The sequence below is a fragment of the Apostichopus japonicus genome, chromosome 7 (assembly GCF_037975245.1).
Source record: "Apostichopus japonicus isolate 1M-3 chromosome 7, ASM3797524v1, whole genome shotgun sequence".
In the NCBI taxonomy this organism is placed as follows: domain Eukaryota; kingdom Metazoa; phylum Echinodermata; class Holothuroidea; order Aspidochirotida; family Stichopodidae; genus Apostichopus; species Apostichopus japonicus.
The window spans coordinates 14122320-14138114 of NC_092567.1; the positions used below are offsets into that span (position 1 = coordinate 14122320).

The 15795-nt window shown below is 38.1% G+C and overlaps 1 protein-coding gene across 3 annotated transcripts in view; it reads right to left on the bottom strand.

The window, feature by feature from the left end:
- LOC139969399 (fibrinogen-like protein A) overlaps window positions 1-14267 on the bottom strand; it is a 75974-nt gene extending 61707 nt beyond the window's left edge. For all 3 annotated transcript variants that reach the window (XR_011793713.1, XR_011793714.1, XM_071974328.1), the window contains exons 1-6: window positions 14062-14267; window positions 8000-8068; window positions 5902-5988; window positions 4742-4809; window positions 3696-3824; window positions 2407-2671 (exon numbers count right to left, since the gene is read on the bottom strand). Coding sequence is in view for 1 of the 3 variants with exons in the window: in XM_071974328.1 (XP_071830429.1) it covers window positions 2407-2671; window positions 3696-3824; window positions 4742-4809; window positions 5902-5988; window positions 8000-8068; window positions 14062-14152 (709 nt within the window). In the remaining 2 variants the exon portion in view is untranslated. The remainder of the gene's footprint in view (window positions 1-2406; window positions 2672-3695; window positions 3825-4741; window positions 4810-5901; window positions 5989-7999; window positions 8069-14061) is intronic.
- Between the last annotated feature and the right edge of the window lie 1528 nt (window positions 14268-15795).

A 15795-nucleotide genomic window follows, 5' to 3' on the forward strand; every position in this document is an offset into this window, starting at 1 on the left:
TAAATGAGTATTCATATGAGATAACTTTTAATTTGGACATTGTGTGTCATCTGCCCTCCATAAAAAATAATGTGGGATTTTCATATTGTAACGTACCTCCCTCTGTTTCACAACTATAGTATTCTTACAACATCGCAGCATGTTCTGTAACTACGGAGGACAATTTATCTCAATACTATACAGTACATTTATATAGTAGTCAACATCAACCTGACACCTACAGAGACTAAAAACTCTAGCCCTAAAATCTGGGGTAATATATAGTTGAAAGAAGCTCCATTTGTCAACAAAAAAACATTTGAACCACGAACCAAAAAAGTTTGGTGAATCCCTGCCAAATAAACTCCATGTTGAAAAAGGTTTACATGATGAACTTAATAAACAACCAAGTCAATGCAACATTCATTCAAATTGGCACCACCAAGTTGGCATCAACAATTCCAAAATATACCAAATATGAAATTCATATAATTTGGTACCATTGAATCAGGGCTAACTACATACCAAAAATTAGATTCATCCACGTTTTTTCCACTTAGCTGAGCGGTACTACAAGAATTTGACCCATGCTGACCTCATATGACCTTTGATCTTTAACAGCATTAGTAGGTTTTGTACTCACCATGGGCAACTTACATACAATGTGTGAGACGTATTCAAGTTAACACCATGTGAGCCTGGGTACGAAGTCTTTAGTGCTGATCAATGTTGACGTTAATGACTTTTTACCTCTTTACAATCAATAAGGGTTACTCATATTGGGTAATCTACATTCCACCTCTAAGTCTGTAAGTGCAAAGTTTACACTACTAAGTTAACCAGGAGCTATTGACTTCAAATGACCTTTGACCTTATGCTTAATCTCTGTGACAGACTACATTATATATCACTACACAGCAGGGCATTTATGCTTAATCTCTGTGACAGTCTACATAACAGGTCACTAAACAGCATGACATTTATGCTGAATCTCTGTGACAGTCTACATCACATATCACTTCACAGCAGGACATTTATGCTTAATCTCTGTGACAGTCTACATCACATGTCACTTCACAGCAGGACATTTATGCTTAATCTCTGTGACAGTCTACATCACATATCACCATACAGCAGAACATTTATGCTTAATCTCTGTGACAGTCTACATCACATATCACTTCACAGCAGGACATTTATGCTTAATCTCTGTGACAGTCTACATCACATACGGTATCACTGCACAGCAGGACATTCATGCTTAATCTCTGTGACAGTCTACATCACATATCACTACACAGCAGGACATTTATGCTTAATCTCTGTGACAGTCTACATCACATATCAATACACAACAGGACATGTATGCTAAATCTCTGTGACAGTCTACATCACATATCACTGCACAACAGGACATTTATGCTTAATCTCTATGACAGTCTACATCACATATCACTACACAACAGGACATGTATGCTAAATCTCTGTGACAGTCGTTATCACATTTCACTGCACAGCAGGACATTTATGCTTAATCTCTGTGACAGCTAGTCTGCATTACATATCACCGTCCATCAGGACATTTATGCTTAATCTCTGTGACAGTCTACATCACATATCACTGTTGTATTTGAGTCATGTTTTATCTCAGCTTCTCACGGTTAGCAAGTTGTGCTTGTCTTTGTGTGATACCTTAGCATGTCACTGTACGAACATGGTTTCTATGTCTTTTCATGCTGCATTGACTGTCATTTTGCTCGGTTTATGAACTGCATAACATATGATGTATTAACATTTTCACTGCCAGTAGGCCTAATTATGCTTGATTTATGTCATGTCTTAACAGATCACAAATGTGGGCCCAAATAGTTCAAAAAATAATGGACCCCTTAAATTCGGGCCCAAAGAATGTGTCCCAAAATGCATTTGCGGTGGAAATAAAATTTGGGCAGACCTGGCCGAAAAAAGGGCGAGAAATTTTTAGACCCAGATTGCCCCAAAATTTAGGCCTACATGTACCGGCCAGCAATGAACTACCGATTCTAAACCAAATTAAATTTGGCTACAATCCAACTTAATGTTGCAGAGTTATTGCAATGTAAAGATTTTTAGGTTTGGCTCTATAACCTCATTAATATTCATAAGGTCAGCGTCAGAACCAATAGGGCACACCTTCCCATTATAACACATCTACACATTGAGAATGACAAATATCCATCACTCCATCACGGCGGACTTCAGCAAGCGTCACAGACGCACACAAACACACACTCACACACACTTAACTACATAGGTTCCTTTGCTTCAAGCAAGGAACCGAAAAAATGAACGACATACAAAGAAATAAAAACAACAGAACATGATATTTAATAGTACAGTGAAGTTGTATACAACAAACACAGAGAGAAACCTATAATTTGGACAAACCTGCAGTTCCACTGTAATTTCCCAGTCCAGACAGTGTGTAATTGTCACTTTCATCGTTGATCCGGAAGAAGTCAAACTTTGCGTAGTATGGAGCTCCATGTTTGTTCACCATATCGATCCGCAGTTGATAGTCACCTTGATTGGTGAGGTCATACAACTTATCATTTCCCAACCAAAACTCATGGTCCAGCTCACCAAAGCCTTCTTTATAGCTCGTCCAGTTACGATAGAAGTCAACGGAACCATTAACACGACGTTGGAATACCTGTATATAATGTAAGAATGAAAGAATAATTCCAAATTATTTTCAATAACATTTCAATGTGAAAGTGCAGTTAACTTCTTTGTAGAACGAACCTAAGGAAGGATGACCTGTGAATGAGCAGTAACATAATCTTCCAAATTAAATCCATTCTGAACTGTAATTCACCTATCTGTTAAGTCTGTCAGTCATATTATACATATACAATATATCGTCTACACTATAGGATGTCATACTAGACTTACCGTCCATCCTTCTCCATCAGTCATATTATACATATACAATATATCGTCTATACTATAGGATGTCATACTAGACTTACCGTCCATCCTCCTCCGTCAGTCATATTAAACATATACAATATATCGTCTATACTATAGGATGTCATACTAGACTTACCGTCCATCCTCCTCCGTCAGTCATATTATACATATACAATATATCGTCTATACTATAGGATGTCATACTAGACTTACCGTCCATCCTCCTCCGTCAGTCATATTATACATATATATATACAATATATCGTCTATACTATAGGATGTCATTCTCATAGGCGTAGGAGCCCAATTTGATTTGTGGGGGGGGGGGGGGGCTGGGGGGCTGTAACGACTTGCTCGAAAAATGAAACCAAAATTTTTTGCGCGTTCAACACGGTACTGTGCATATCATAATCATAATAATAATACATAATTTTTATATAGCGCCAAACAAACTATGAAATAATTCTCGTAGCGCATGAATCGGTTATTACATCGCAAGACAATAACATAGTCATTTTCCGTGTTAAAATCCTTCCATATTGGTTATAATTTTGGGAAGTCGTTACAATAATAATGATAATAATAACAATTATATAAGCTTAACCATTACAAAACACATTGCAAATTATTTTTACTTTCAGTAAGTGTCCGAAAAATTCTTAGCATATTGCCCGAATTTTCACAAAAATATTTGGTTGGGGGCTGCAGCCCCCCCCACAGCCCCCCCCCCCCGCATCCTACGTCTATGGTCATACTAGACTTACCGTCCATCCTCCTCCGTCAGTCATGCTACAGAAGACATCAAATGAATCCCCAGTCCAGTTAGTTGGCTTGATTGTGTAGATGCCATTGGTAGTAGAACCAGCATTGAAGACATCCAAGCAGTCTTTCATCTAATAATAACATAACAAGTTACATAATAGCAAGCAAGCAATCCATGAAGTGACATATCTTATCTTATTATGGGTAATATATATATACACAATCATCCAGCTTTTTCTTTTTACTTTTATTGAAGTATTAAAATATGTGTAAAAGTAAGTTGGCCTGAAGTTTCGATCATAGCAGGAACTTCTTCAGAGGCTTAAAAAAAAAAAAAAAACGTCAAGCCAGCTTACTTTTACACATTCTATTACACAGGCTTTCTAGTGGATAAGCAGTTTGCTAACAGTTTTATTTTATTTTGAGTATTAAAATAGCTAACAAAAATCCTACAGAACAATATGCTGAATGAGGAGAAACATTAACGTCACATGGAAAGGTGGTTCCTCATCCTATATACACTCCAGTGGACAGACATTTTGTTTGGGGGTAATTCAGGCAATCTGGAAACATTGATGCCTGGATACTTTGTGTCAAATTCATTGCAAATCTCTGACCATTCTAAGCTATTACAAACAGAATGTTCTAATTGGCTGTACTGATAGTGTTGATGTTGCCAAGATTCATGGAATGTACTTTAAATGCCAATCACAACATCAAGCCTTCTCTCCTACAAAGAGAGACATCGTAACCGAATAGTTTCATGGGTATCTTTACTATTTGGATACAAAGGGGGAACAAATATCCCAATTTCAGTATTTTTTCCTTCTATTTATTTACAGTATTCCAAGCTTATTTGTTTGCTGTTTCTGTGAGATCTCTCGTCTACACTGGAAGTGATAATTCCACAGCCAACATACAGTATTGTACAGCAAGGCAATATCATAATTGCTCATATCATCATCAAAATTTGAATCTTAAATCTTACTCCCCAAACACAATATTCTCTTACTTCAAAATTGTATTTAATTAAGTATGTTATTCTCACCACAATAGAAGGATCATCACCAGTACCGGTAGTGGTTTGCTTTGGGGTGGTCTCCACTGATTCGCTGGCTATCGTTAAAACAAGAAAACCAAAAATAATATCTCGTTTTGCTGACTCTTTACATCAGGTGCGATAATTTAGTGATATATACAATCATGCTGTACTATCTAAGTGTGCTCAAATTCGAGGTACATCAGACAGATCCTTTTAGAGATCAGTTCTGATAAATACATACGTCCCATGACTTGTCTACCGTGCCAGCGTATTGACAAATTCTACCATCAATTCCAAGTACAGTATGATGGTATAATGCCCTATACCATCCCTAGTTTACCGTATTATATAGAATACGGTAAACTAGGGATGGTTAGGATAGGATAGCTTTGATGAAGCTCTCGCTGATTTTGCTATCCTTCAGCTTCAGATTTTCATGGATGGTTTGACCAGATTCACCCAGAAATAGAGAGAATTATACTTGCAAAGGTCGGGAGAGTCTAACTGCTCGAAACAAGGAAAAAGTTCACTTACTTACGGCATGTGTTGAAGTTTACCGTATTATTCCCCTGAACAGGTGCAATAAAGCACGAAAGTGTCTGGAGATACAAAACTGATGTTTACTCGATCACATGGCAATTTTGGCGGTTTCCGTTAAGGCTTTGTAGATTATAATTGGGATTGAAAAAGTGGTTACAATTTGACTAACGAGGACAGCGACTACAGTGTATATCACAGTACGCGACTTAAGGGAGCCACAGGGAGTTACCGTACACAAACAAAACAAGAGGGCAATCTACTGTCTTTGCGTGAAGTTAGGGTGGTGTGGTGCTAACAGTGAACCATTGCATAATGTATCTAGGTCTAACAATACAGGCTAACCATATAGTTTTCACAGATCTCTAGCTTTTAAGTTTTACAGCAATAAACAAGCTTTCTCGGGTTTCTAATGATCTGATTTTGCTCTCTCTACTGTACATCCTTAAGATGTAATGTCAGAAATTTGTCGTTTGTCAATGTTATAAACACATTTCAGATCCAAAAAGTGTAACAAAAATCAATAAAAGACAACGTGGCAATGGTCTCAAAGAAAGAGGCTCAGATGAACTAGTAAGCATGAATCCTTCCTTCTTCCCTTGCATACCTAACATCTACATTTACTGTACCTTCCCTGACAGTCGAGCCAGTTGTTTCACTGCTAGTAGTTTGCATTGTAGTGGTCTCCACAGGTTTGCTTGAGTACATATTGGTAGCTATCAGTAGGTCAAAATACAGACAATAATATTGTCTCAAGAAGAGATGATTTTTACCATGAATTAGCAAAGACAATACAAATGAGGCCTAAGTGTTCAGTATGTGCGTATGATCACAAACGAGTCATATATGTACTTAAAGTGATGCAAATGAGAAGCTTCTTTATTTAATGTTACCTCGGCCCCTTTAGCCTCTATACCCACATATACTGCACGTCTATAGTTTGCAATGGTAGGTTCATTGGCAATGACGTGACGCCACCATAATCAACTTGTTCCAAAAGTTGCCTTTTCTTATGCTCATAACCATGTCTGAAATCACAAAATTGACCAGCAACAGATATGCATACACTGCCACACAAAATGGCCACCATCACACTACATACTTCTAATAGATCTTGATGTTTTATCAATTCTTAACACAACAATGTCCTGTTCATAATTTAGGTTCCTGGCACAATTTACTGTAGCAAATTATGGTCACCACACGCTCACTGAATGTTGTTCCATAACAACTCCCTGGTTGTACTCAACGTGCATCAAGTATTCCATTTATTTGAACTATCACCAACGTTATGAAAGAAACTGATTAGGATAAACTTTGATAAGCTGAGACAATTACAACACAAGAAACTAATTAAGGGGAATATCAAAGTGTAAGGGCCCTGCGTGGGTAAGTTTTGAGTCTTTAGTATTTAACACATCCTGTGATGGTTGTTCATTGTTGTAGTCTGAATCCAAGACATATCCATAAGATTGCCGTGGAATCTTGAGTTTGTTTTGCCGAAAGAATAAAACATATCCGACTTCCAATGGTTAATTACTTATGAAAATTAGTAGTTAGAGATGAAGAACAATGTGATTGTAAATAAAACAAGAATATATTTTATTTTTATTATCCGATTTGTGTCATATTTTTTTTCATAATTGAGTTTAACCCTGCAAATAGAATGAATTCTTCTCAAAGGTGAAAAGGTAATTACAAAACAATATGTTTCTATCTGTGTATTATTAGATGTTTGTGATATTTGAAATAATGTTATGGGAAATTAATAAAATAAATATCACATTTATTTGTGGTTGGCTGTTTCTTATATCTCTGGTTAAATATTAGAAGTTCATAATGGGCACACCATACAGTATATTTGACCTTGCTTTTCATAAAGAAGACATCAAATCGATTAAATAACCCTCGAACCGCCTCAAATAAAAAATCCTTTCACAATCTTACGGGTATTAATGTCAATGACTATACAGTCCCTATCAAAGTCCTGCATGCAACATCAAATGTAAACACATAAATCGCTCTATGTTGTTAGCTTACGTGATAGCTAGCTGGCATTGGATGTAACTTTGGTACAGATAATGTGAACAAAATATGATACTAATATCATTTAACTTGACCGCAGAAACTGGCTGAAGGTCCCGAGAAATATGAAAAGAGCATTGTAAGGCGCAAGGAGGGGGGGGGGGGGGCAGCAACGGAAACCTCCAATCACCATCAGATGTTATGTCGTCTGAGGATGGTCTAAGGAGTTAAACCCCTACCATTTGAGAAATATTCAATGGAGGTTGCTTAAATGCACACGGTGTTATAGTTTGGAAATTTTGAAATTTTTCAAACGCTTCAATTGTAACATACTTACATACTATATATGTGTATGTACATTAAATTAACGCATTTGTGTGTGGGAGGGGAGGGGGGGGGGGCTTATTTCCCTTGATTTTATTAGGGGAGTGATATAATTTTATGTGGTTACGCCCTTGATGAGGTCACCATGCCCTCACCACAGTCGAGGATTATGACATTTTTGTTCGAGAAAGAATAAGCCGACGCCTCCGGGCTGAGGACGGCCTTCAATAAATCGCCAAGCTCTTCCTAAATCGGTAAGGGACCCACCCCCCCCAGCCATCAACTTCCAAATCCTGCGCACGTCACTCTAGTGGATTTTTTTCTAAACTGTAACCGTTGGTGTATAGATTTAGTTTACTGCTTCGTTGTTGAACTTACCTTCTTTTGTAACATGGTCATTTGGTTTCGGTGCTGCCCCCGGGCATGGACCAGGATTGTAACGAGCAGCTGTTGAACAAGAATCACATGAAACATTACAGGAATAGTTACGATAAATTTATCAACAAGTTGTATTTTATTTTACACTTGGGATATTGTTCTTATACTTTTCTAAAGTGTGTATAATTCATGTAATCGTTTTAAATTATTGAATCAAAATAAACAAAATTTCAAATAAAAATGAATTTCTTGTATGCTATGACAGGGAACTAAAGTAATTGCAAATAATTTTAAATGATGTTTTCAGTCCGAGAAGTAACCAGGTAATCCACCACCTTATTGCTGCAATAGACAGGTAAGCATACAGGGGGGGGGGGGTAGGAAGCTTCCAAAAAGTGGGCGGGGGGGACAACATCAGAGGGGCACTTTCTCATTCCATAACCACCATTCGTTATGCTATAAACCGATACACATGCCGGCCAATGGCCATATCACTTAAATATATATGATGTGTTAGTATGCTATCAATACTGTTATGGTGCACATGACTCTATTAACCTACATCTGTACTTCTCTCCATCCATAATTTAGAACTTTCAACAACAAAAAATCCTCCTGTGTTCATTCCTTGAATAAAAGTCTTTAGCAACCTCGGTTAAATCCAAGTCATTGGCCTTAGATTTGTGTACATTCAATAACATCAGACTGTTGTATCTCTTTTGTGACATTGTGCTTCTCAGATAAATCTTTAGAAGACGCTGTGTGGAGAACGATCTTTCAGCTGAAGGGGTACTTAAAGTAGCCAACAAATATATATGAATGAGCTTTGAAAAGTAAGGGCTGGACATTTGTGTGTTCTGCTGTAGCAGAAATGATTGTGCTCATTGATGTAATTCTTTTCACATCAGGAAATTGCTGAAGAATAGTACTCCTTAACAACCTAAGCTGTGCATCCAACTGCAGGAAATCAATGTCACTGGTGTTTTCCCAAGCTGATCTGATATCTTAAAGGCATTGAAGACTCGCCCCAAACCGCGTGCGGCCATCTGAAAAAGTTAAATTTCTGTTGCTTGCAAGTGACGTTTTGTTCGTGTCGCTACAAAATGCAGACAGTAATGAAACGTGATACCTTGTTATCTTTAGCTGGACCTGAGATGTCCATCGCTGTATCGTTTATACACTGTGCTGTGGGTATTGACCGCAGCTGTATATATACCGACTGTACACTAGTGTCTAATTACCGAAGGTAGCAAGCTGTGTGTGTATTTTCAATGGTGGTGTCTAACACTTCTGTTACACCTCATTCGAAACTAGGTCAGATTACCGGCATTAGACGTTTTTTTTTTCGTGCGAGTCTTTACACCCTTTAAAAGCTATGCCACTTGCTGCATTAAAAATAATTTCCTCCGTATGGGTTAGTATTGTTTATACAACACCTAATTGTATTCTGGTCATTTGATTGGTCAATAGCTCTTTGATTGCATGCAAAATCCGCTCTATTCCATTCTATGAAATAGAACCATGGGTTATACTTTGTTGGTAGCACTTTTTTTTTCAATGGTAAGAGAGCAGAGAAACCTGTCTGTTCAAAACAATCTGTTGCATGAGTGCATTTTACCCATCTTAATATAATATGTTGTATAAAACAAATCATGAATGGTTTCCATTCGTGCAATAGTGCAAATATTTCATTCGTTGAAAGATGTTGCACTCATAACCATTCAGTATTTGTATAATATGACCCTGCAGTAATTCCAGTGAATCTCCTTTGTAGTTCAGCACGGCATTCATCAATAGGGAAAGAAGAGTATCTTAGTAGAATGAGCTGCAACATTGATTTTTTTATTTATTGAGATTGTTTATTGTTAAATGTGCTACAAAATGATATGGGATGCCATTTTAAATAGCATGTACAGACTAAAAATAAATAATTAATATAAAATATTAAAATAAACAAAGGCTTAAGATACTCCAAAAGACAGTTCTTTTTCAAAGGGGCACATTTTATTTGCCAGTAGGGCATACTTGCTATTTTGGAAACAAAGTGGGGCACGTGCCCCCTGTGCCCCCCCCCCTGACTCCTACCCCCTGTAAGCAGATCAAGGCTTATGTGTACACTTACTTCTTCTATATATTCAGAAGCTTCAAAACTTTATTTATCTCATCATACAGGAACATTTAGAGGGATATCTTCCACTGGCTGAAGTTGTTCATTTTTCTGTATCCTTAGGGAAAACCCACACCCTCATAGGATGTTATAAGGTGACGATATGAATTTTTACAAAATAAAGTGGAACTTTCTGAATGCATCTGGCAACAAAAGAGTCAATGATATGATCATGGCAATCCAACGGAAATGTTTTTTGCTTTTCTGGATGATTTTTAAGTAACGTATCTACAGAGAAAAGTATTATTTCTACTTAAAAAAAAAAACAGTTGCATTTTGTTGAAATTCTAAAAATGGCAGAGAACCTTGACAGCTTAGCAAACATTCCAACTATATCAATTATAAATGAACAAGAAGATTATAATAGAAAAATAAAGGTTTTGAAAAACATTTGCCGGTATGACATCACAGACTACCCAATGTGATCCATCCCAAGGAAGAATAAGGGGTTTGACCAGTCGAAATTGGTCCCATTCAATCGACCATATCATGAGTTAGGGAGAAGATTTTGAGATGGGATCCTTGACTGACAATGTGCTCTAACTCTGCCCTTGTACAACTTGCTATTGCATTTCGTATGACTGTGGTGATTTAAATTACGAATTTGAATGAAGCGATAATTAACTATGATGAAGTATTATTTATTATATTTGAAAATAAAACATAGTTTCCATGTTAATATAAAGGGATATTCCGTTGGCAGACAAAAATACCCTTGTATTAAGAAGGAATATGTTGCAAGCTGACAAAAAATCGGAAAATTGACGTTTTGGCGAGATGTGTCTCGACAAAGATACATTTTCAGATTTTGAAAGATTTGGTATCATCTCGATACATCTCGAAAAAACGTCAATTGTCAACTTCTTTACATATTGGCGAGTTGTTGCATCTCATCAATATGTCTCTTTTACGCTTCCGTACATTTATTACCACGCGTTCTACTCCAATAACAATAAGAAGTATAATGTGACGCCAAGCTGAAGTCGACAAGGTGCCATGAATAAGCAAAGACAATCGTAGCTTATAACTTTGAAATTAAAGTGCAAACACAATAACACTATACAAATCATATGTATGTAAATATATCACAGAAATAAAACTAAAATGTCAAGAACATATGGAATGAATGAAAATACATGTCCCACCAAATACATGCCACGTTTGTTCTTATATGAAATTACTTCCTCTCTATGTCAGTTGTCCACTTGCTCTTGTAATGTATATAGAAGGCAGTTCAATAAAATACCTGCTTGCTTTAATAATTGAGTTCTCTCATTTTTTGTATATTTACCAACGTATACCCATGAACGTTGTATGTTCCATACTGTAGGATATTACACTGGCGACAGGGATCCCCCCCCCCCAAAAAAGTGACTCTTTTTCTTAACTCGTTGGAACATTTGTTATAACACCTTTGAGCAGGCGCGGCGGAACGGGAAAATTATTGGGGGGGGGGGCTAATGTGTGGAGACTATCTAAGCGGAGCGCCACCATCGGTTGGCGCGAAGCGTACAAGAAAATTTTGGGTTTTTCAAACCCCCAGATGGCCGGAAACGACACTTCCCGAGTGTTTTATGCTGCGAATACCTAGCCCTAAAATATGGGTCTCAAGCCTGCAATTTCTCAGATTGCACGTAAAAATCTGTAAAAACATTCTAATTTGTATATTCGATGGTGTTTTAAGAGAGTAGCTATTACTCGTAGTGTACTCGCAAAGACTTTTTTGAGTGTAGTAAATTACTACTTGCAATTAAATGCAATAATTAAATAATTAATTACATAAATATTGGGAGGGGGGGCTTATCATGCATTTGCCCCCTCAACTTTTTCATTGGGGGGGCTGAGCCTCCCCAGGCCCCTCCCCCGGTTCCGCCGCCACTGCCTTTGAGTGGGAAACTTGAAGAATTAAACCTTAACAGATGTCACAGTGTGCTATGGATATAAATTTGCCATAGAGGTAGGCCTATAAGAGCCACATTATAAAACTATCTTCATACACAAGGAAACAATTAACTTATGTCCATAAGCATTGGCGTGCACAGGATTTCAAAGTGGGATGGAGGTGGGGGGGGGGGGGCAAATTCCAACTTCCCTCCGGTAGTTTGCCTGAACTTTTGTGATTAGGCTAGAGGCGAATGGCGGATGGGGACAGCATATAGGCTGGGGTCATTGACGCCTGCTCCTATGAAGGTAGCCTGGCGGTCCTCCTCCATAAAAAACTTTTGAAAATCAAATGTTGAATTCCGAAGCATATTTAGATTATAATTTAGGTCTATATAAGTATAGATTTAATGCGTTTCCCCCGACTGATTAGTTAAAACAATAAAATTTAATTCGTTTTTTGAACTCTAAATTTGAAATTCTTTACATTGTGAGTTTGTATCGAAGTCATCAGACAACCACCTAGTTTATTTTGTGGTGTAATTTTAAAGCATTTAGACTTAATTAGTCATAAGATTTTGCTGCATTTATATAGTGTTATAGGCACTTAGCTGTTTTGTTATTTCATTCTTTATTTCTGTTCTATACTTTTCTTCTGTACAGAGGCATGCGCATGAGGGGGGGGGGGGTCATTTGGGGGGGGGTCTGGAGGAGGCACCTAACCCTCCCCCTGATACATGAGAGTCTGCTTCAATAACACCACGGCAGCACCCCTCGATCCTTTATAAAATACTTTATTCTCATATATGACCCTCCCATGAAGATTTAGGTCGCCCTTTAAATCTACCTATTTTGACCTACATTAAAATTAAGTATGCCTCAGACTACACCATTAGATATTTAAGAGATATTGATTTTTTGTCTGTGGAAGGACCCCAGACCCCGCATTCATATAGGATTCGACTTCAGTGACCCTAAAGTATATAGTCCCCCTCCTGTTTAAAATCCTTCATAAGACTCCGGCCCATTGAACAAAAGTTCAGCCACCATTATTAATTTAATCAGTCGGGGGAAATGCCTTTTAGATATATATCTACATAGACCTAAATCCCGAGTCTAATCCAAATACGTCTCGTTATGGACCATTTGAAGCTTATATAAGGCTTATTTTGGTTTGGGTGGGGGGGGGGGGGGGTCGGGGGGTGGGAATAATCCCAGACCCCTTCAAATGAGTCGACGTCAAATACCCCTAGCTATGCTATCTCCCATCTTCATTGTATTGTGGCTCTAATGCCTCCTCGGAGGATGAAAAATCATGAAATAAACAGAAAGTGATTCTAGAATCTTTATTGTTTATAGGCCTAGCCTAATGGAAGTGTAACACAAATAATATTACCTATACCAGGGGCTGCCAATTATTCTGGGAGGCAACCGGCCAGTTTTCTTCAAATCGGGGGAACAAATAACAAAGGCAAAGTTGTTGTTATTTGTTTCACAACTGCCCCTATATATGTGGGTAGGAATTTTGTTTGTTCGCAGTTCGTTGAGAGTTGGGGCCTTGGGGGCCTCTTAGATGAGCAATATCGAGTGAAAAGTGGCAAATGTTTTTACCCAAACCTATAAATACCTTAAGTAGGATTTAACAACATGTGTGTTTGGGGGAGGGGGGGGGGGGCAACTGGCAACGCTGGCTTATATTACTACAGTCCAGTTGTGCTGGAAGTATAGCATATCACAGTTCACCTTTACTCTTATACGAAGATAACTGGTATGACCTTGGGGTCGTTGAAGGGAACTCCGTCATGTGGGAGATCTGGGGGTCCATCCCCAGAAGCAGAAAAAAATAAATGTGACGTTATGCATTTCTGAGGTAATCACTTGTAGGCTATAAATAAGGTCTAAAATTATGTCGACATGGTTGTTCCTAGAACACTTTTACTGTTGTTCACTCATGGGCACTTAATGTATATCATTATTAAAAAGGTACCTTTTTGGGGGGTAAAATTAAGCTTACCTTGAGACCTTCCTCCAAGAAGCAGAATGACAGCAATCAGAAGATGAATAAGAAAAGGTGATCGACACTGCTTTATTCCTCCTTTCTCCATTTTGAACAAATCCAGAGTCGGAAAGGGAAAAACAATCTAAGTTTATCAAATGTGTCTTTTCCTGTGGTAAGTAGGTACATATGTATGTCTTGCCGTTATGTGATACTAATGAAGAATTACCAACCGTTTGCCAGTAGTTATTACGGAGCGTCGAATAAAGTCACCCATATAGTGACTTTTAATTGGTCATGATGTTGGATGACGTATGTATTGTTTCATGCATATTCAAGTTCAACAATTGTGATTACAATATGGAGCTGGTTGTACACAATTCCGTATTCACATCATATCAATTAGTCGATCACGATGTAAGTCTGGAAGCTGCTGAGCGGTCGATTGTTGACAGAAGATACCCCAGACAATTTGAATATGCAATGATAATTGCTTAGTCCCAATTGGCTGATTATGCCTTCAATGCGCAGATATAGATTGAACACAGCTCGTTAGATTTGAAGCGTTAATTCACTTCTTTATAAAACACGTCTTGTGAAACATGCTGGGTTGTTGCTGCCCTTTGAGGTTTCTACTCCCCTCCCAACCCCCATTCCACCCTTCCTACCATCCCTCGATTGAACTTTCTTCCTACGCCTCGGATACCACGATTCTCTTGAAAAGTGACCAAATACTATAAATGACGTTTTTAGCAAACCACATGTGTATCCGCATATATAGTTCGTATATAAGGGTTTCAGAGATGTTGTGATGATCGTTTATGGTAGCCTATATATGACAGACTTCTGGTGACCTGTGAGCATGCATATGGCAGTAATGCCAATTGTATATCACAACAATATTAGTGTATCAGGAAAACTTGAGAATATTCACGTGATATTTGTCAGACCCCGATCAACCCTTTATTGTTCTACCGCTAATAGTAGGGGCGCAACTTTTTTGTACTGGGAGAGGGAGGGAAGGGGGGGGGATAAGATGTTAAACTTCACATAAGAGATAGTAATACCGCCATTGATTCCAAAATTCTTCCGACTGATTTCGGTAGGGGGGCAAAGAAAGGGAACAGTATACTGTACTTGATGTTAGCCAATGGGTATGATAACCTCTAAAAACCTGAGCACGGCTCAATTACCCAAGAGAACATTTTCTTTTTCCAAAGCAAACGCTAAATCTTCTTTCAACGTCATCGTCACAAAGTTAGTATAAATTATTACCTTGAGATGGATATGACGTATATATGTCTCAGAATGCATCATTTGACGTCTACATTTTCTGGGGTGGGAAACACACCCCCCACCCCCACCCTCACCCTTTATTGGGAGACGGCTTATTATACCCTGGGACAGCACCACTCATGTCTAAAATTCTTCATTCGCATCTGGTCCTTCCATAGAGGTTTACCTAGCTAAATCAGTCGAGGAAGTATGTTTTTTGTCCCCCTCCCCCCTCCCAACACACGTATCATAGAAATTCTGTCCCATGTTTCCCGAAAGGTGAACTTAGTCTGACCATTATAATGTTTTGTCTCAGTCTGTATTGTCAAAGAGTTTACATGTTCCAAATAGGGTTCGCGACGTTGACCGTTTCCTTCACATTGTATCCCTTGTTCTATACCCTTCCGTCCCATCAATGCTACAGCATCATACGTGGAAAAAAAGGTTGATATTGGGATATTGAGTTGGTAATTATTA